This window comes from Urtica dioica, chromosome 7 (assembly GCF_054948205.1).
Source record: "Urtica dioica subsp. dioica isolate 48M chromosome 7, U.dioica_male_clone48M_v1_H2, whole genome shotgun sequence".
In the NCBI taxonomy this organism is placed as follows: Eukaryota; Viridiplantae; Streptophyta; class Magnoliopsida; order Rosales; family Urticaceae; genus Urtica; species Urtica dioica.
This window is the reverse complement of record NC_142762.1, coordinates 6,373,525-6,395,653: the sequence shown is the minus strand read 5'-3', so window position 1 is coordinate 6,395,653 and position 22,129 is coordinate 6,373,525. Positions and strand designations below refer to the sequence as shown.

The 22,129-nt window shown below is 39.5% G+C and overlaps 1 protein-coding gene across 3 annotated transcripts; it reads right to left on the bottom strand.

The window, feature by feature from the left end:
• Nucleotides 1-10,211: 10,211 nt before the first annotated feature.
• On the bottom strand, nt 10,212-19,619 carry LOC149390164 (protein tesmin/TSO1-like CXC 2). Of its 3 annotated transcripts, XM_089621017.1 has the most exons (13): nt 19,483-19,619; nt 18,793-18,962; nt 18,105-18,669; nt 17,849-17,998; nt 12,901-13,297; nt 12,712-12,793; nt 12,558-12,632; nt 12,051-12,234; nt 11,863-11,964; nt 11,690-11,756; nt 11,328-11,478; nt 10,559-11,216; nt 10,212-10,473 (listed from the first exon to the last, which is right to left on the bottom strand). In XM_089621017.1, exons 1-12 carry the CDS (start codon nt 19,576-19,578, stop codon nt 10,592-10,594), a joined length of 2,664 nt encoding a protein of 887 aa, XP_089477143.1. In that variant the 5' UTR covers nt 19,579-19,619; the 3' UTR covers nt 10,212-10,473; nt 10,559-10,591. The 3 variants fall into 3 exon arrangements, with proteins under 3 accessions (XP_089477143.1, XP_089477142.1, XP_089477144.1); XM_089621016.1 differs by having other exon boundaries at nt 10,212-11,216; XM_089621018.1 differs by having other exon boundaries at nt 10,212-11,216; nt 18,793-18,947.
• Between the last annotated feature and the right edge of the window lie 2,510 nt (nt 19,620-22,129).

Genomic DNA, 22,129 nt, shown 5'->3' with positions numbered 1-22,129 from the left:
AGCTTCGCTTCTTGAGTTGAGCCTCGAGTTGGTCTCCTCGAGTCGAGCATCAACTCGAGTCCTATCCGTCAAACAAACATTTGTGTCATAACCCAAAATACCATGCCCACAATAGCTCAACGGGCCCGGAAGCGAGACGATCGCGAAAAGCCCGCAGAAACGAAGCCCAGCGCGCCGCGCATTGAGCAGCGCTGCCCGCGCGCCGCGGGTCGCGCCCGGTCAAGGCCGCGCCGCGCGCTGAGCGGCGTAGATCCTGCGCCGTGGGTTGTGCGCCGCGGTTGTGCGCCGCGGGTCATGCGCTGCGCGTTGTGCGCCGCTGCCTCTTGTGCGCCTCCTCTTGAAAAGGGGCGCGTTCCTAGTCCCACATGGACGCCAAAGGATCCCCTTAGGGTCCCCAAACACCTATATAAACCCCCTCCCATTGAGGGGAAATCCATCTCTTCATCTCTTATCGATACGCTCGATTTCTTTCTCTTCTCTGCTTCTCTGGATGCTATATTTGGCCTGAAGCATTTTCTCTAGTCTCTCTCCCGTTCTCAGAGGTTCCGAAGCACTCACGGGAACTTCCCGGACGTCGCTCCCTCTGACCGAACGTTCTCCGGTGCTCAAGCACGCCCCTAGGGTTCTCAACTAGAGATCCCCTCGCACGTCTAACACGCTAGATGCACGCGCGATCTCCGAGGTTCCGAGACGCTGCCGAGGACTCCTCGCGCCCCGTCTCCTTCGTCGAGTACGCTTCTCCACCAAGGTTTTACGCATCATACTGTTGTCAATGGTGCCCACAAGAAGAGTAGTAGTGTCTATTTATGTACATTTGATGTCATATAGTCTTACGAAGACTCTTGCTTGTAATTGCTTGTTCTTTAATAATAAAGTTGAAACGTTCATTCATTCTTTCTTTGTTTGAAGCTTTATGATAAAACCCTTAGTCTTTTAGTCCATAAACAAACTTAACAACTTACGAAGAGACAAATGTAGATTTGCATGAACAAACTCTTCGTAGTTTGCTTAAAACGATATATTCGCAATCTAAGGGTCAAAGGACTATTGACCTCAGTATGATTGTTAGAAGAATCTATGATGTCTGGTTATGAGGCATTGAGAGTTGGGGACTCTATAGTTCTTCTAGGTATCTTCCGAAGGTACTGAATTGACCAGTGCACTTCTAGAGACAATATAAGAACAAACCATTTAACCTCTTATGTCTCGAAGTCACTATGTATGAATTGCATCATGCTTACCTTAATCCTGAAATGAGACATGCCATTTCACACCTTAGTATTCTCATTTGAGAAAGTCAAAGTTCGGACTCACTATGTGATTCCGAACAAGGCCTATTGGTGAAGTACTAAGTTGTGAGTCTGTCATGAGTAACTTTGTGAAGTTCTCATAGATATGGAATTCATGTACAAGATTGCTGAAATGCAATGTATGTCACCTCATGCTTTGTTCCTTGGAGTGTGAATAAATGAACTGGCCAGTGTCCAAATTGAGTCCTGACTCTTTTGGATGAAACAATGTGACTTGTTAGCTCCTCGTCAATACATTGTTTCTAACTTATTCACAAGCGACAAAGGAGTTGAGGAAATAACAGCTAGAAGGGTAAAATGGTAATTTAGTAAATCCCGACTAGCTGATGACATTCATGAAGGGTAAACATAGATAATATTCAGTGGATCCGCTCATCATAATTAGGTCGAATTCTTGAGTAGAAAATAAATTCATTTGAACCGAGAGATTTTCAGTGTCAGCTCTTTAGTGGAGTCAGTTGGCATTAAGCTAAACTTGGAAAAGGTTTGTGAACTTTTGAGTCCAAGTGTTTAGCTCAAGCTTTGTTCATTTGGGTCCATGAGGTCACTGTCACGAATCACATCGATAGGAATAGTTAAACTGGAAGCTAAGTCAAAACAAGAACGAAAATAGTTAAAAGGGTATTTTTGTCTTTTGAGACATATGATGAAATGAATGTCAATAAATTTTTTGACAAGTTCATTTGATGACTTAATGTCACTCGGCCATAACTTGATTATTGGGCCTCGTGAATTAATTTCATTTCATAAGAATTTTATTGAAAATTATTAATGGGCCTTTCTCATGTTGTCATGAACAAATGAAGAAGCTTCTAGAAGCTCCTTCTAGATGAGAATAGGCGCCCATAATACCCAAGGAAAGAGAGTTTATTTTGTGCATAAATGTATTTAGATACTTGCCAAAAGAAAAAGAGGAAACAAATTTGCATGTAGATGCACAAGGAATTTCGGCCAAGAGAGTAATGGGCAAGGCAAGGAACAAAAAAAGAAACAAATCCAAGGCTTAATGAAGCCCACCTTGGCCGAGTGCATCGTAGAGGAAAAGAGGAATTTGGCTCATGAATATGTGATATTCTATAGAAGAGGAAACTACCTTATTGAAGGTAAGACCTCTCCTATAAATAGGAGCCTCATTCTTCTCATTTTTCTCATTCCACATAAGTTAGAGATTGAGAGTTTCTCTCTCTAGAACTTGTGGTTGCCGCCCCTCTTCTCTCTCTCTCTCTATTCAATTTCGATTTTTGTTTTGGCACCTAGGTCCTCATTTGACCTAGAGTTTAGCTCTGCGACTTCAAGACTCGTTCTTAAGTCGTAGTGTTTAAAAGTGCCCACTCACTAATTCCTTTATTTCGAGTGATTTAGTGATAGAAACTTTCGTGGTTGCTCGAGGTTCCGAGGAAAGGAAGAGAGACGTGCTGCGAGGGGAGACGAGCGTTGCAAACTTTCCGAAAGCTTCTTCAAAGTTCAAGCTTCAAGAAAGGTTAGTAAATTCTTAGCTCATATTGGTTTTTAATTACATGTACTTGCACTTGTCTAGGTTAGTAAAAACTGTTTTTACTTGTAAAAGAAAATTTTTAAAATTCCGCCGCTTACCGAAGCGTTAATTATTTTCTTAAACCCTAGATCGATTCCAACACATACTGCGTCTTACACACCCGAACTACGTTCTGACCTGATCCCACGCACGGGTACGTAGGCAGCCGACAGCCAAGGCACGGTCACTCCTCCTCCTCACCCCCTACCTCTCCCGGGAGGCGGGTTGATCGGAGAAAACCTAGCTCGAGACTTTCGAGTTCACACTCTTGGCCCGGGTGCGATCACTTGGTCCGCCCTTGGATCGAATCGCCAGAGGTTTTCAATAGTTGTTCATTTTCGTGCGACAACAACAGGAACGTCATGAAATCCCCATTTTTCGTGACAGGAACGTCACGAAGTCCCCATTTTTCGTGACAAGAACGTCACGAGATCACTATTTTTCGTGACAGGAACGTCACTAAGTCCCCATTTTTCGTGACAGGAACGTCACGAAATCACCATTAAGGAGAAATTAGAGTTGAAAATGACATGTCGGACGACATGACGTTCAACCTCATTCACCTATGTTCATATGTTTAGAGTACTTTAAATTCTGTCCCTTTGAGATGATGAAATGAAATGGGACAAATGAATGTATGTCAACAACACTTCACGATACAAAACACATTAGTTCGTCAAGATGTTCTACGTATGTAGAACTCACTTACCATTTATCCTTCTCATATTTTCTTGATATTCTAGGTAAGTAGAACGGCTGTCCATATATTTTTCAAATTTTATCATTTTAATATTCATAACAACCATTGATCCCCCTACGACGGATTTAATGAAAAGAAGAAGAGATTTCTCATTAAATTCCATCAAAGGGAACAATTTTGTGACTGGTATGTCACGAAAACGTACCGTTTCGTGACTTGAAGACTTCTTTTTCGTGACAGGAACGTCACGAAGTCACCATTTTTCGTGACAGAGAAGTAACGAAGTCCCCATTTTCGTGACAGAAACGTCACGAGATCACCATTTTTCGTGACATGAACGTCACGAAGTCCCCATTTTTCGTGACAGGAAAGTCACGAGATGCGTACCAATTAACCGAACTCATGATCTATTTCGCTCATTTGATCTCGTTTGGTCCTCATAAATTTCCTTCTAGACTCTTAAATGAGTTGTTTTGGGAGGACTACCAACGCTATTAATAAAAAAATTCCAACATTAAGGAGAAATTAGAGTTGAAAATGACATGTCGGACGACATGACGTTCCTCATTCACCAATGTTCATATGTTTAGAGTACTTTAAATTCTATCCCTTTGAGATGATGAAATGAAATGGGACAAATGAATGTATGTCAACAACACTTCACGATACAAAACACATTAGTTCGTCAAGATGTTCTAGGTAAGTAGAACTCACTTACCATTTATCCTTCTCATATTTTCTTGATATTCTAGGTAAGTCGAACGGCTGTCCATTTATTTTTCAAATTTTATCATTTTAATATTCATAACAACCATTGATCCCCTATGACAGATTTAATGAAAAGAAGAAGAGATTTCTCATTAAATTCCATCAAAGGGAACAATTTCGTGACTGGTATGTCACGAAAACGTACCGTTTCGTGACTTGAAGACTTCGTTTTCGTGACAGGAACGTCACGAAGTCCCCATTTTTCGTGACAGAGAAGTAACGAAATCCCCATTTTTCATGACAGGAACCTCACGAAATCCCCATTTTTCGTGACAGAAACGTCACGAAGTCCCCATTTTTCGTGACATGAACGTCACGAGATCACTATTTTCGTGACAGGAACGTCACGAAGTCCCCATTTTTCGTGACAGGAACGTCACGAGATGCGTACAAATTAAGTGACATCAAGAATCTATTTGGCGTTGTTATGAAATCATATGAACTGTATTTCATATAATCACATCCAAAAGAGTATAGAGTTACATATTTAATAATTTACTGGCCCCTATACGTACGTACAAAACATAGACCATGTCTTCGTGACGACCTTGTCACACAAATTCTACAAAGGAGAATTAAGAGTCGCACCGCCATCACAAAGACATTCCAAAAGAATACACTTCACCCTATTTATAAGATTTGGATCACTAATCACTTCTCCTACTTTCAATTCTCTTCGTCTGACTCAACATTGTTTGCGATATTTAATGCCCCGTGCTTGTACAACTCGGTTGCCATCTTCTTTCTATACATGGAAATATTGTCTTGATGCAAACTACTGACCGGAATCCCATGGATCATAAATTCGGCGGCCTTTACGCAAAACATGCCACAGTCTCCCCTGTTCATGGTTGCTTACTAGTATTAAATATACATCAAAATAGAACATGATAAAAAATTATGAGAAGAGATCTTACCCATTGGATTGTTGTGGCATAGGCGCTATTACTATTTTAAATGGCTCCGAGTTGCCATCTGCCAGACCGACGACGCCCAACACAATGGGGATAAAATCCGCCATCATCCGTATGCTATCACAAACATTGCGTGCATACTTCGAGTCCATAGAGTCATATATTGTTAGCGCTCTACGGCTTAGGGAAATTACGACAAGGAGCCAGTGGTCCGGCACATGGACAGGGACGTAGATAGTGTTAACATCTGCCCATGGAGTGTTTGCAAAACCTGTTTTTTTTCGGCAGTTATGTAGTCAAGCACAACTAAATGGTCCGTCAAATCAAACACGTCATTGTTCTTCGCTTTGGACCAAGCATCATGGCATCAGGTGAGCATTGGTAGAAAGTACGAGTTGGTTGTCGTAAACGGCTTTCGGACATTTGCATACTTCCCCTTCTTTCTCAAGTAGTAGAAAATGACGTCTATGCTGCAAAATAAAAAATTCACAGAAATTAGTGACATATAAGTGTTCACTTCGTGATAATATTGTCACCAGATTCTTATCTTCATGTGGTGACAACAACACAGTTTCTGGTGACAATGTTGTCACGTAGTAAATATTAACAACAAACAAATAAATACAGTTGACTATTGAGTATGTAGAATAACAAGCGAAATCCAAGTGAATTCATTCAGGAATCCAGGTTCAAAAATTCATTGTCACGACATATAGAATTTATTACATGAAGTTCAAAAAACCAAATAAAAAACACGTCACAACAAAGCTAGAAAAACCATGGTTTTATCTATTTACATTCACACAAACAAAAAACAATCCGAAGTGCAGTGGTGTTTGTCATCCTTGGCTCTAAAAAACCTGGTTGAGCGGACGTACCTCTCCCGTAAGCTACTCAACCGGGGTCCACAAAGAGTAAAACCAAGTCTTCGATGTAATCTCAACCACCGTAAAATGGAACGAGGGAGATAAATCTTCTTCTGGTGACTTGTACTTCGGCTGCTGAAAAATCACAAGTATTAGATCTCATTTTTATTTAAAATTACCAGACAATATATGTAAGAAGGAGAAAGATACTTACGCATTTTTGTGATTCGATTTAAGACCAACTTTAATCCATTTAGCCATTGCTGCAATATCTCCATTAGAAATCTCGTCTTTAGGGTAGGAGAATGGATAGACTGACGGTGGCCGAAGTGGTCGTGTGAACCTCGTAAACACAGCCGGCGCGGGTGTCGGTGTGAAGACCGCTGGCGCCCTCCTATGGCGAGTAGGCTTTTCATCTGATGATGAAATCATTATGAGCTTTCCAGAAATCTTCAACAACGAGGAACAGACCTCATCTGCCGCCTCTGGACGTGGCATATGCGTTTTAGACTCCTGGGTCTCTTCGGCTGGGGTCTGGTCCTCGCCGCCATCAGCTTGCATCTGGTTCCCGTCTACTTCTTTTGGCCCTTCATCTTCAGGACCTCTCCCACCGTCTTCGTCGTCTTCACCATCATCTTTTTTCTTCTGAAGATCATCTTCTTTGCAGTTGCCTCCATCAGATGGTGGATGTTCATCATTTTTCTCGGTTTCTTCGTCGTTGTTCAAATCTTCCTTGTCCTTATCATCTTCCTTGTTCTCTGTTTCTTCTTCTTCTTTTCCTCGTTGCTCTTCAACATCACCGTCCTTCATGGGAACATATGTCCCATTGTTCTCGGGCTCTTCTTCTTCGTTCATATTCTCTTCCTCCTTCACCTCCTTTTCATATTTCTGGAGGTTGACAAAATCATCGTCCTGAGAGACTTGTACTTCTTGCTTGTCCACAACCTCTTTCAAGGTTGCTGAAATGGCACGCATTTCCGTGGACAACAGTTTCTTCCACTTCACAAACTCAAATATGAAATCTTTCGGATCTTTTTCCAAGGCAGATAAGCGAATCTACGATGTACACAAATAGTTTTGTATTAGTGAGAATAGATTCACAAATTAAAGTTTTTTCGTGACAGTAAAGTCACGAAATCAAGTATTTTCGTGACATCAAAGTCACGAAATCAAGTATATTCGTGAGAATAAAGTCACGAAATCAAATATTTTCATGACATTGATGTCACGAAGTCAAGTATGTTCGTGAGAATAAAGTCACGAAATCAAATATTTTCGTGACATTGATGTCACGAAATCAAGTATGTTCGTGAGATAAATGTCACGAAATCAAGTATATTCGTGAGATGAAAGTCACGAAATCAAATACTTGAATTCCTGACTTTCATGTCACGACTATACTTGATTTCGTGACATTAGTCTCACGAATATACTTGATTTCGTGACTTTACTGTCACAAATCTATTTTATTTCGTGAGTTAAATGTCACGACAACATTACCTCGGTTGCTGATGTGGGGCATCCATACACTTTTTTCTTCTTCCCTTTCTTCTCAGAGGGGCTCACAGCAGTCATCGCTGACTCGATTTCACCACCAATCGGCAGATTAATGTGAATAAGTAAAAAAAATAGAAGTTAGTTAAATGTGCATGTTCTTATCAATCCATACCTCTTGAAATTGAATTTTTTGGAGTTGAGACTCCAAGACCTTCCCTGATTTAGTAGCCAAACGCCTCATCAACGGCCTTGCATGGGCATCGAGTATCGTGGCAAAGTCCAGGGCCACGAATCGTGGTATGCACTCGTAGCTCCAAATTTGGAGTGGGAGCACAAAACCCGATAAGTGGAGTTTTGGGTTCTTACCATCCTTGATGGTCTTGGCCTTGCTCACAAAGCCCTTGACAGAATCTAGAAAGAAGTCCCACGTGACGTTTCCCCATGGGTAGTTGTTGAAAACCACTGGGTCGTCCACCATTTTTATGTACCTATCGCATGGGAGGTTGACGGTCTTCTCGGCCACCAGGAGTACGTTGTAAAGAAAGTGGAGGAGAAGTAGGCTCACTCTCCTCTCATCTGACCACTTTTTACTGGTCTCAAGGACTACAGCAATGTTGGCCCTTTTTCAGCCAAGCGCACCATTGCAGAAGGTGTCTTGGTATAGCCCTCCCTCAACCACGTTGGCGTATCGTGGCTGCTCTGCGTAGTCGTCGCTGAATCTTAATCCTGTGATAAAAGACAAGTGCTCTTTGGTGAACTCCCGGGGTTTCCCACGAATCTCCATGACCAGAGATTCGTCTGGTGGACAGGCCCCGTCATTAAATCCCGATCTCAACACTAAGTGACTGATTATTTTGGATAATTTGTGATACAGGGCATGTCCAGGAACTGCCCAAAACACGTTTTCTTGAATAGCTCTTTTTGGTTCGAGGTCATGCCCGTCTCCCTCTCGAACGCGTCCAAGTTTCCATGGAAGTTGAATGAATACCCTTCTTCTATGTCATCTTCTTTTATCTTGCGTATGAAACCCTAGAAATTAGAAAATATAAAAGTTAGAACATTAAAAAAAATATATACACTCAGTTTCGTGATAACACAGTCACGAAACCCATGAATTTGGTGACATTTATGTCACGAAACTTCGTGGTTTCGTGACACAATTGTCACGAACTTCATGGGTATCGTGACTTGACTTAACTGTCACTTTATAACTATCAATAATTTCGTGACATAGGTGTCACAAAACCTTGAAATGTCGTGACACAATTGCCACGAAACCCAGAAATTTCATGACACAATTGTCACGAACTTCATGGGTATCGTGACTTGACTTGACTGTATCAATAATTTCGTGACATAGGTGTCACAAAACCCTGAAATTTCGTGACACAATTGTCACGAAACCCAGAAATTTCATGACACAATTATCATGATACCCAGAAATGTTTGACACAAAACAATTCACAGAACCTACATCTAATATGAGCAAGCCTAGAAAAATCTAATTTTATTACAAAATACACACAGAATCCCCAATAACATAAAAAAATGAACACTTTTGTCAAGAAAATAAACATGCAAACCATGAATCAACACAAAATCAAAGTTCAAACACACAATAAACATGCAAACCATGAATCAACACAAAATCCACACAGAATCAACACAAAATCCACACAGAATCCCTAATAACATCAAACTAACAGTTTCATCAACACAAAATTAACATGCAAACCCAAAAGTTTTCATTTTTGTCACGAAATAAAAATAAAGGAACCAAAAAACTGAAATCACGAATTGCAAGTAAAAAAAATCTCACCTTGTGAGGTGTCTCGGATGTAGAAGGGACAGAGGAGTCAGCATTTGAAGGCGACTCAACAACCACCTTCCTCTTCTTCTTCGGCGGCGCAAGAACCTTCTTCCATTTCTTCGCCGGGGAGTTTTCCGTTGGTGGCTCCGAGGCAAAAGCCACGCGCGGACTCCGACGCGGGGATGCATGGGTCACATGAGGTGGAGTTTCAGCCGACGATTGAGGAAGACTCATCTTTTTAGGGTTAGGTTTTGGAAATTTTGGGGGGCGTTTGCTCGACGAACTATTCTTTGTCTTCATTTCTTGGGTGAAGAATGGACGAGAGTGACAAAATGAGAGAGAGTGTTGGTTAAGGGAAGTTGGACAGTTTTTTTTTTTCGCTCGCTCTCACTCTCTTTCTCTCTCTCTCTCTCTCTTCTGGTTAAACTATCTCGGTCAATGAAGAAATGAAGAGGAAGGTGACTGGAGGCAAGGTAAGTGAGAAATTGAATTGGGCGGGTTTACTAAGTGGGCCCGTTTTTCAGCCTAAAATCCGATTTTTTGGTGATTTCTTATTTAAATTTTAATGGGTAATTACATAAATCTAAATTAATTACGAAGTCCTATTTGTGACCTTTTTGAATAAAAGTCCAAAAAAGTACAAACTCTTTTTTTTACTCATATTTAGGGCAATTTCCCAATAAGTTATTCTTTGCATTTGAATAAGTGAATTAAAGTCCCAGCCCAATAAGTAAATGAGATCATATTCATTGCTAATCCGATAACTCCGTCTACATAGAGATCATATTTAATAGACATGAAAGACACTCAAGTAAAAATAGAAATAAAAAATAAAAATAAAGTCATAAGAGAAAATTTTGGGAAGTCTTTTTAAAATACTGGTTACAAATTTGTAATCGCTCGTGACTCTGGTTTTGATACCTATAAAACAAATACAGCAATTAAATATCAGTTTAAGAAAATGCTATAACTGTCATGTCATTTACATTTGAAAGGCATAGATTACTGGATTACATACAAGATGTCAGAAGATCTTACTGTCTTGCCCCAAAACGAATGAAGGAAATGCTGAAACTATGAATCACACAAGGATTACCATTATCAATGAAACCAACAGTAACACATTGTTAAAACTATAGAAAACATGACTATGACTCACCATTTTTATTCAAACACTCACAAGCCTCGGAAATCAGTTTTTGACGCTATAGTCTTGAAGCTGGTCTGTGTTCCGAGACTTATCGGCTCCTTTGGACTCAATGCACGGAGTGAGAGGAGGGAACGAAGGCACAGACTTCAGTATGAAGTACCGTCCACTTTTCAGCATCCCTGTAGATCCGGAACCGAGCTTGTACATGTGACTTTGCGGCGAAGAAACCCGCTTCTTGTTCGGCGAGCTTAATCTCACGGGTGTTCTCCCATTGTCTCCAAACATGTCAACATGCCCGTCTCTGGACTCGGTCCCGCACAGCCTAGTCATCATTGGGGTAAGTGGCGAACGTGTAGAGATACTATCGCTGTCTACGCATTGACGATTTTGTGCCACGTTAATGCAGTCTCTCGTTCTCGATGAGGTTGAAAGCTTGGGCATTAAGGTATCTGAATATTCAGTGCAGCGTTTTGCACCGTTCTCAAATTCGCTTATTGATGAAGTCGAACACAATCGTCCTTTGTCGTAATCTTCTTTTCGATCACTAGAACATTGACTTGGAGGGACTATATTAACTGATTTATCGGATGATGACAAGACTTCAGAACCGGGTGAGGGAAGGTATCTTTCGGAGACAAAGCGAGACTTTGGTGCAGCCTTTCCGGGGCTATAAAAAAAATTATAAGGACACAACCAAATAAACAATTACTACATTACTGCGTTATGTCAATAGAAATTCATACTCTTATCCAAAGAACCAAAAAGAGTTAATTCTCACTCCAAGTGTTGAAACAACGGTGTCTGTGGTGTGAGATTTGTGTTCGATTCTACCATCTTAGAAGACTTAATGGATTTGGCTTTAATGACCTTCTTGTCATTTCTGTTGAGCATCACTTCTCGGGTGATTACATCATCCATAGCAACAGGTTCTGAGAATATTTAACGCAAATATTAAATATTTCTGCAATTTATTTTTGCTCTTATACTTCAAGCATTTACTCTGTATTTCTTTTAATGATGAACACCCATACTTGACAAAATTTTGTACGTATAAAGCACTTATTATGAACTATAAATTAGCTGAATACCAGAAACATTTTATAGCGATTTAATATACAGTAGACAGAAAATATTGCGAACCTTCTTTTCTTCCATAAACATTTTTACATCCTTCGCACCGACATCCACTTGAGCACCCAACATTAGACTTTGCAAAAAGCAATATACACTTGATTAGAGTAAGACAATAAGATGATTTTATAGAGAGGAAACAAAGGATGAGGGTATGTAGAGCATAGCAACAACATTCAAACCTGGTAGCATTCGCAGTATTTTTTCAGGCACATTGATTTTTTGCAGTTACACCCCCTTATATGTCTTGCCGATGATGGTGTTGAACCATGACCAGCTTCTTGCTGTAGGAGCATACCACTCTCAGAAGGCTACTCACAATAATAACAATACAGAAAGAAAAGATAACGATAAGAAAAAGGGTCAATACCACAATGTTTGGCGGGAGCTCGGGTTTGAGCGGCACAATCTTCGGAGCGAATGCAAGTGGATTATGGGATTCGATCTGTTCTCTTGTCTCGCAAACTATGTCTTCGTACTCAGATCGATTAAAACATCCTTGGCAAGTACAAGTACCACTGCAATAGACTCCAGCAGCAAAGCAATCGCAGTAACTGGCAAATAAAAAACATTAACCTAATTAAACACTACTCACAGACCAGTAACTAGTTGGTGAAAAGGTAACTAGGAACTTCACTTGGGGAGGATCAGGATCAATTGACACTAATAAATCATTCTGTCAAACTAAGATTCGGTGCCAACAACAAGAAATCAGCCCACTATGAGGAATACAGTATACTATACTGTATAAACAAGTATACTATACGAAGTACAGTATTAACAAGACTCCGAAGTATTACAAGTCTATAAACAAGTACTGCTGAGCTGAAAATGATACAACAAGAAACCGACCCACTATGAAGACAGATTCACGTACAGTTTCAAACATTTTGTTTTCTTACAACTACAGCGCTTGCAGCCATCAGCACCCTCACCACTTATTGCTCTCTTCCTGGGAGACGTAAGACAATCAAGAACAACAGCAAGTAAATGTACGGCCACTCTACGGACAAGGAAACACTTCGATTAACCTTTTCTTCCCCGGGCTTGACTGATCACGTTCCTTTGAGCCATCTTCTTTTAGAGAGCTGGATTTCCAAGTCTGAGCTACGACTGAAAATAGATTATCCACATGGAAGGTGATTGATTTAGAACAGGCATTGTAATAATCAAAGGTTTTTAAGTGGTATGAACTGAACAAGTCTTTCTTTCTTTGTTACCTGAATCTTTCACAGCCACAATGGATGGCTTCGAACAGTTGTCTGTGCTCTTGGGAATCCGTGACTCCATTCCTTGCACACCGACACATACATTTGTTGACTTTGTTGAAGCAGGACTAATAACTGAATTTAGATGCAAGCCGATACCCAATGGCTTGGAACCCATTGGAATTTTTTCAGAGAATTGAGAATGCAACAAGGCAGTACTGGACTGGGTCGCGTCAGCCATTTGACTCCCTTCAGATTTTCTAGATTCCATGTGTAATGAATTGGACTCTTTCGAACTGTTTATACTGCTGACGAGGTTAGAAGAAGTGCTGCTGTGCCCAACAGCACACAGACGAACCTCTTCAAACTGAAGACATCGTCTTCGAATGCCACGGTGGGTTTCACTTGCCTACATTCGAAATAACCGGTAAACCTAATTGCATAATTAATTAATTAATTCAAATTCGAAATAATATAAATGCATAATTAAAAAACCTAATTGCATCAATTAAAACCCTAACATTATAATTGAAAATCTCTAATTTCTCTAATTACTAACCGGTACAATTATCACACCTTCCACTTCTGATGTTTAGCTTTACAATTCCTGGATTAGGAACAACATATTCATTTATTGGGTTTTTAATTCACTCAGCAAATAAATCTCTTCAGTTGTCGTGTTTTCTGATTTTTCTCATGAGATTTGGATTGATCTTCAAGACCGTTGTCAATAAAGTAATGGTCCTAGAATCTTTCAGTTAAGTAGAGAAATTGCTAACAAAGTGCAAGACCAGAAATACGTGGTTGTGTATTTTACCAAGCTGAAATCAGCATGGGTATAATTGAACAATTTCATACCTAATTGCACTAGTAGAAAGAGTACTTGTGGAGAAGTTAATAATTTGAATTAGTTCTATTAAAGTGATGACTACTTTTCTAATGAGACTCGATGAGTCATTCACTAACACTAGGGATCAGGTTCTAACGGATCCAATTCCCCCCATCAACAAGGTCTTTTATCTGGTTTCTCAAGAAAAGAAGCAAAGATCTGTAGGATTTTAATTCGCATCTAGACATGATTCCTCTTATGGGAACCAAGAGAGATACACAGCACAAGAATTAGAAGAGAGACAGGCCTCTATGCATTCACTGCAATATGTTAGGTCACACTGTGGAGAAGTGCTACAAGTTGCGTACTATCCACCTGGTTAAAAGAAGGGAAAATGTGGCAGAGAAAAAGATTTGAAGCTCAGAATAGACCAACACTGATCCGCAACAGTTTATGTCTCCCTTGACTTAAGAGCAATGTCATCAACTCATAAGCATGTGTTACAGCCCTTTGGGTAGAAGAAGGTGGAAAAGAGGTTATAAACCCACATACTAAGCCCATACTTTAGTGATGTGGGACTCTCACATGCCAATCCCATACTTAGCAATGTGAGAGTCAACAAGGATCGTAGCATAAAAATTGTTACGGCCCGGGATTCGATCTCGAAATGGGAGCTTTGCCAATCTTTCACCGAGCTTAGCCTCCCATCTTTTGAGAGAGACTAAACTTTTAGTGAGTGATTATTGGCTGCTTTTCTCATTAGTTAAGGGTCTCTTGAATAGACAAAGGATTGCAACCTAAACTGGCTGGACCCAAAACCATAAACCTAGTTATATAAGTAAGCCCTAATTAATTAATCTATATTCGGAATAATTAAAAGGCATAATTTAAAAACCTAATTCCATAATTAAAAACCCTAATTTCATAATTAAAAACCCCTAATTTCTCTAAATAATAACCCTAGATAACTAAATATGTAACAACATGCTCTAAAATCATTTCTCTTCAACGAAGTCTAAGTTTGCATCTGGGATCAATGTTGCAGCTTTCACGGGCAAGTACTTTTTAGTGAATATCTGTGATTAGGCCTAAAAGCTCTTGGATTAGACTCGGGTGATTCAAGTCACATATGTTCAGATAAATCCTTGTTTTCTGAGTCTAAAGCATTTTACTATATAAAAAACTAGCTTGTCTGATCATAGTCATTTCGGTATACTATGACGGAGATGTGAGAATATTAGATAAACTTGTGTTGTATGTCCCTGGGTTCAAGTTTAATCTTATATATGTTAGTTCAGTGACACACGACTCAGATTCTATGGTCTCTTTCAATTTCTGATCCACGATGCAGAGGTTGAAAATGATTGGCAAGGATGCGAAGTAGCAGGATCTATATGCGTTGTTGACAGAAGAGTGCAAGCAATTACACCCCTCAGTTAATAGTCTCTTCTCAGCTATGGCAGTCTCTTCTCGGCTATGGCGTGATCGATTTGGACAGTTATCATTCAAGAAATTGGAGCGACCTTTCTCAACTTCCAATCGTTGAATAAATATGTTTTGTTGTAGTGCATTTTATTTGATACACGTGATATTTGAGGTCATTTCATGTAAACGCATATTGGGGATTCAAATATTTTGACTCTAGGAGATGACAACACTAGCTTTTGCTAGTTCTTTTTGGGTTGTCCACCAAGAGTAAAGGGATATATCATGCCATGGATCCCAAGCAAGTCCTCGGTGTTGCAGATGGAGACTTGTTACCTGATCCAACTTAGTATACACAACTTATTGGCAAGCTGCTCTAGTTGAGACTATAATCAATTTCTCTTTCCACCGAGTACTCATCTCCGAGCAGCACATCACCTACTCATGCTCATCGAGGGCCAACTAAGATTTGAGCTATTCTTCTCTAAAACTTCATAAACACAAATCAAGGCCTTCGCTAGTGAAATCTGGATACATGTCTTGATTCATGCCCGGCCCATTATTGATGTTATGTATTTCTTGGAGTTTCCATGGTGGCATGGAAATAAGACCAATATCTCATGCTCATCTACAGATCTCGCGTGAAGAGCACTTGCAGCTAGCAACAAATGAAGTAATTTGGATCCAACAACTACTGCAAGACTTATGTGTCAAGCCTTCTCTTCCAACGGTACTCTACTGCAACAATTATGCAATTGTTCGTATAGCTTCCAACCCGGATATTCACAAAAAGAACTATAAAAGAATGAAGCACATCGAGATTGACGAGCTCAAGTCGAGAGTTATTAATCTACTGCCAATACACACTCAACACCAACTGGCCAAATATTTCACAAAGCTACTTTCGGGATCTACTTTTCGGTTGTTTTTATCCATGGCCGTAAAATACATTTTCCGTCCACCTGGAGGGGGAGTATTACGACACCAAACTCACAGCTTTTTAGATGTCCTATGTCGTTTGTACAAGTCAAGTTTATAGCATTCAGTTCTTTCACGTCGTTTTATTAGCTCAGTTAGCATAAGCGCAGTTTGTTTTACTTTTGTTTCTTTAGTTGTAGCCACGTAAGCAATTACACATATAGTACTTATTTCACCTCTTGTAAATTTGTAAAGAGGCTAGTTACACAGTTAATTGAGAGAGTACTTCTCCCTCACAATTGATTTTCTTATTCCCTAATTCTCTCTAACCCTGATCATGTTTCTCTTCAAGTTCAAATCTCAATACATCATACGTTGACATGTCTCTAATGAGAAAAGGAAAAACAAAAAACCACGATCTTTGCTAATTGTAAATCGCACGTTTCGTAGCCCCTGGAACTCCGTTTCGACTGTCCATGAGATGTTTTTCAGTCGCTTTTCTTGGAAGGACTCCGATGGGTCTATTGTGCGTTTTTTTGGAAGATTTATGGTGCGAAGATATGTGTTTGAAAGACCGTTTCCCAGGTTTTGCTAGACTTTTTCCCTCTCAGAATGCCCCTATCAACAGATTCACATCTTCTCCCTCTTTTCCCAGACAGGTGGATTGGAATTTCGGCTTTCCCAGGAATTTGACGAACAGAGTCATGCGAAGCTACTCGTTAGATAGGGATTTTGGACGCATTCAAGCTTTAGGAAGGTTTCGAAGATCGACGCATGTGGTTGAGTGACGAAAATGTGTTCTCGATCAAGTCAATGGCTGAGGACCTCTCCCCCGCAGCTCCTCTGACCCTGTTCCTTTCTTTGATGTTTGGAAAGAAGGTTCGATTCTTCACCTGGCTGGTGGCTATCAAGAGAGTGAACATAGCGGATCAAATTCGAAAATTGAACCCCCACTTGCCTCTGTCGCAGAATATTTGTTCTCTGTGTCTTGGTGCAAATGAAGACGCTAACCATCTTTTCCTCCGGTGTAGTGTGGCTTCCGAAGTTTGGCGGTGATTTTTTTAAAAGTTGGGCCTCGTCTTCAGTCCAACCTCCGTCGAGGCGCTACTGAACACACGCCTCTCCCGGGTTCAGTTCAAAAAGGGCTGCAGCCGCCAAGACCGGGGTTCTGGCTGGTTTGTGGGGAATTTGGAATATTCGAAATAAGTTTATTTGTAAGGATGAGCTGTGGAACATGCATAGGTTGATCGATAGCTTAAATCATTGTATCGCCCTATGGCTCTTTTCTTCTTGTAATGAGTTTAAGTCTTTCCCTTTAGCAGATATGGCTAGGGACTGGTCTAGCGCTCTGTAACGTTTGTCTTTCTGGGTTCATGTTTTTGTTTGGGCCTCTTTGTACTCGTTTGTTCTTGTATTCCGGCTTTGTCGTGTTGAGTTAATAAAGTTCCGATGTTTCTTTTTTTTTTTTTAAAAGATAATGATTTCTTTCAGTGGATTTAACATTCAGCATCTTAAGATTCACATTTATCACTAGTTTTTAGCATTTAAAGAAAAACTATCATACATAACCGAAAACAGTCATCGAGCCTTCTTATATTGATTAATTGAAGCCTACCACTTAGTAGGGTACACTGAGCCAAGAGCTGCCTTTCGACCATTATGGGAAACTGGACAACCATCAACTAAGCTACCATTGCTAAAACTTGTGAACATAATAACAATAAAGAGAAAATAAAAATAAAAATAAATGCCTGAATATGCAGAATTAAGTTGTATTTTTTCTTTTACCTTGTGACCACGAAGCATTGTGCTCTCAGCCAGCCTGTGTGACAACCCTGAAACAGTCTCGCTATGAGAGTCAAATTTTATGAAATCTAAAGGTTCAGCTGACCGTCGAGAAACAGAATCATGATCACTCCGATGCTCATTTTCTATAACCTACAGTTCGAAAATTTCTAGTCACTCCTTTTCTCCCATCAAATACCACACTTCAGTAATTAATCTCCAAAATCCTCTTTGGGAGTAAAAGCCAGTAATTAGTTACCTGCACTTGCGAAATTTGACTATCTCGTATTGTGAAAGCATGGCCTCCAGGACTAGTGTTGATATTTGGACATCCAAATGCCCGTTTGCAATCTTGTTGCACCACAACTTCAATGTCAGCCGGTTTAGAATGTAATCCTGAATCACCTTGAATATCGTTTTCCGTGTTGTCTGATGAGAACAAAAGTGCATCCAAGTTTCTCCCCGCGTCAATCCACGTACCACTTCGGCCATCAAACTTTAATATAGTTTTCTTCAAGCAATTGGACCCAATTTGATCTAATTTAGGAGCATAGGTGGATTGTTTCGGCGCCGGAATAGCCGATTTTGCGGAATCAATACAACCTTCCTCGGGATCAGCCAAGAACCCATCAACAGACCCAGAAGAGCTTGATGGCAGAGTTTCAGAAGACCCAGCCACATGACAAATGTTCTGTGTCTCGGAAACTGATCCCCTTTGAAATTCCAAAACAGGTTTTCCAGTTTCAGCGAAACCGTCACCGCGTTCCTTGTGTATGCTAACACATTGAGATGTGTCGTGACGGGATGATTGGAGAGATACGGACCTGATCAAAATGTTAGACTTCCACAGGAAATGAAAATAAATTTATAAATAAATAAAAAAGGCTTTATAAAGTCACGGGTAAATACTTTACAAAGAGCTATAAAATTCCATGGGGTACTCGAACCTCTTCAAGATACTTGTTTCGTTGTGCTGCTTTGTGCGCGGTGATTTAAACACGACAAGGGGCGAGGTAAGCCGGGATAACTCTCTAAGTACGCATGGATTTCGAACATGTGCTATTGGTGACAACTTGCTTAAGAAATCGGAAAATGGAGAGTCCTGAAACAAGATAAGCTTCATGATATAAAAGAAATTGTTATAATACTAACAATAATAATTTCTTTTCTATAGTTCTAACTCGTATACATTTGTTCGCTAGAAAGATACAGTATATTAGGTTCTTCACTAATTTCCTTGGACCCTTCGGGCTTAAATTTCAATTGATCAATGCAACAGTAAGTAGTCACGTAGTGCGCTTCAATAGGAAGTCCAGCGCAAGCGCGAAGCTAGTTCATCAGATTATCAGGGCACAAATATACAGCCAACTACACAAGTATTGAATTCTTAGCAATCTGAGTTTTGTCTCAACGATGTTTAATAAAATCAAATTCAAAATCACTACAAGTCAGAGCTATGTCACACAAATAAGTTCTCTCTATCCGTCCACATAAGGAAACAGAATCGGAGATGATAAACAATTTCACAGTGGAATTGTGCACGGAAACGATCGAGTTCAGTGCTAGATTATATCTCACTATGTCCGATCAAATACAACACACACGCACATCAATATTTAAGGAAACCGAGAAATTACATGAATTGGTGGAGAATCTAAGGCACTGGGTGTGGGAGTGGGTTTAGTAGTTTCAGGTGAATCCATGGCCTGAAACCCTAATCCGAGCTTTGGCATAAGCCTCTCTCTGCATTTTTCTCTCGTACGGAAACAGTTTACACTTTAAAGAAGAAAATGGTAGAATTTTCCCTTTCACATATTTATTATGGTTTTAGTTTTCTATTTAATTTTTTTCCCTTTCTCTGCGAGAGTGAATAGGATTGAAGCCTATAGGGAAAAGGGCGGGCATTTAAAAACGAAGCGGAAATACGATGCTTCCCTTGGCCTTCTAAGGCTGTGGGCTAAATATATATCCGCACACTCAATTTTTTAACAAAACACTACCTATATACATTTTTTTTCTTTGGCAAAAATATCACATATTATAATTTAGTAGCACCGTATTTACCTGCACCATTAAATTCAAACAGAAATTTTAACGGTGAAAATATTTACGTGTAACTAGATTTGTAACATGAGGTATTTTTACCCAAGAAAATAAAAGAATGAGTATATAACTATCGGTTAGAGAAAACTTTAAGTATTTTTGCCGTCATTTCCCCTTATATGAATGAAAATTTGGGTATTGAAGATAAATGTATAAAATTTGGAAACTGCAACTTGACAAATACACCCTTTAACACATATTAAAATAAATGGCGGTAAAAAGACTCAATGTTTACGGGTTATAACACTTAAGTATTCATTCTTTAAAAGTTGCGAGAAAAATACCCCAAGGTCAAAAATTTCTTCCTCTGTTAGTACCCGAACCGTTAAATTGAATGAAATGACACGTGTCAACATCGGAAAATTAAAAAAAAAGTATAAAATAAAAAAATTAATATTTTAAATTAAATTACTCTATCTATCCCTCAAAACTACATACACGCGTGCATATATATATTTTACAAATATACATGCATATTTAAGTGCTTGGATCATTTCAAGATTTATCAGAGACTTCACTTATGATATCTTTTACTTTATGTATTTAATTTCATGCCTATTAAATATATCAGTTCAGCCTCATGTTACAAAAAAATTGTCATTACTTATGTTTCACTATCATTAATTCTTCATTAGACGTGTTAAATGTAAATAATATATATATATATATATATATATATATATATATTCTAATATGTATGATGAAGTCTCACCATGAATAAAGAGAAAGCGGTTTTTTTTAATTTAAACATAATTAAAAGAAATTATTTTGAGATGGTGACACATGTCATTTCATCCAATTTAATGGCTCGGATACTAACAGATGAACAAATTCTTGACCTTGGGTATTTTTCCGTAATTTTTGAAGAATGGGTACTTAAGTGTTACAACCCGTATACATTGGATTTTTTTGCCGCAATTTCCTCTAAAAAAACATACAGATAAAAAAATTATTTGACCACTCTCTATTCAAAAAGCAAAAAAGAAAAAAAAAATCTCACGCAAGATTCTTATCCGGCTGCACCATTTTGTGTTGCATAGATTACAACCCTGGACACCGAGAAACATCTTCAATCACCGCCGGCGTTAGAAAGGAAAAAGTAAGAATTATTTTCCTCCAAATTTTCTCAAATGTGTGGTGTTCTACAGTACCGTGCAGTGGTCTGCAACATCTTGATGTGTGGTGGCTTGCAGTGGTCGTGGTGTGCGGTGATCTGCGGTGCCATGCAATAATGGAGCGGCGGGCGATGATGGTCGGTGGTGGTGAGGAGATGAGATGATGGTCGGTGGTGGTGGCAGACGTGCGGTCATATGAGGTGTCATTTGGTCATCTTCGACTATGACGTCATGTGGTTGTCTGCGATATTGTGCGGTCGTTGGCGGCACTATGCGGTCGCTTGCGTGTCACGACCCGCGAGCGTCAACTCACCCACGAGCTGCGACTGATCAATTCAAACCACACAAGACTCATAAAAATAAATACATATTAAACAAAGTAACACGGGAGGCTTGTATATAATAAAGTAGTTTGGGAAAATCCGGAGAAATTTTTCACTTTTAATAAGAGCTTAGAATTTTATAGCGACTCATATACATATACGTTCTGGAACGCTTTAATAAATAAAACAAATCCCCAGTTTTATAAAACCCCATAGCCCATAGGTCAAAGCGATACGTGTTCGATCTCGGTCTTCAACACCGCTTCCCGCTTCCAAACTTTTCCCTTATCTACATCACCAAGAGTCATATAACTATAAGTCGAATGACTCAGTAAGTGGGAGTCTATCTAGAAAAGAAAATGTCATGTGACGGACAAACAAGCATATAAGAATGCAGAATGAGCGCTAGAGCATGACTGGCGCGTGGCCACACTCTGCCCACTCACTTGCTATCCTCCCAGGTTGTACACATCCCCTACTATAACCTTCGGAATGACAAAAGACCAGCCTTAGTAGTGCAAAGGATATATTCTAGGTATTTTCCAAAATATATTATTTCCTTTTATTGTGTACACACTAGTGAATCAAAACTTAGCCCTTGGATCTCATCTCATGAATCTTACTTTCACTCTTAGTCATCAGATCAATATCTACGAGATTTTATTTTCTGTTTAAATAGAGAATATTTAATTATGAGAGAATAAAGGAAATATCTTATTTCCTTTTAATATTATTCTCTCCTA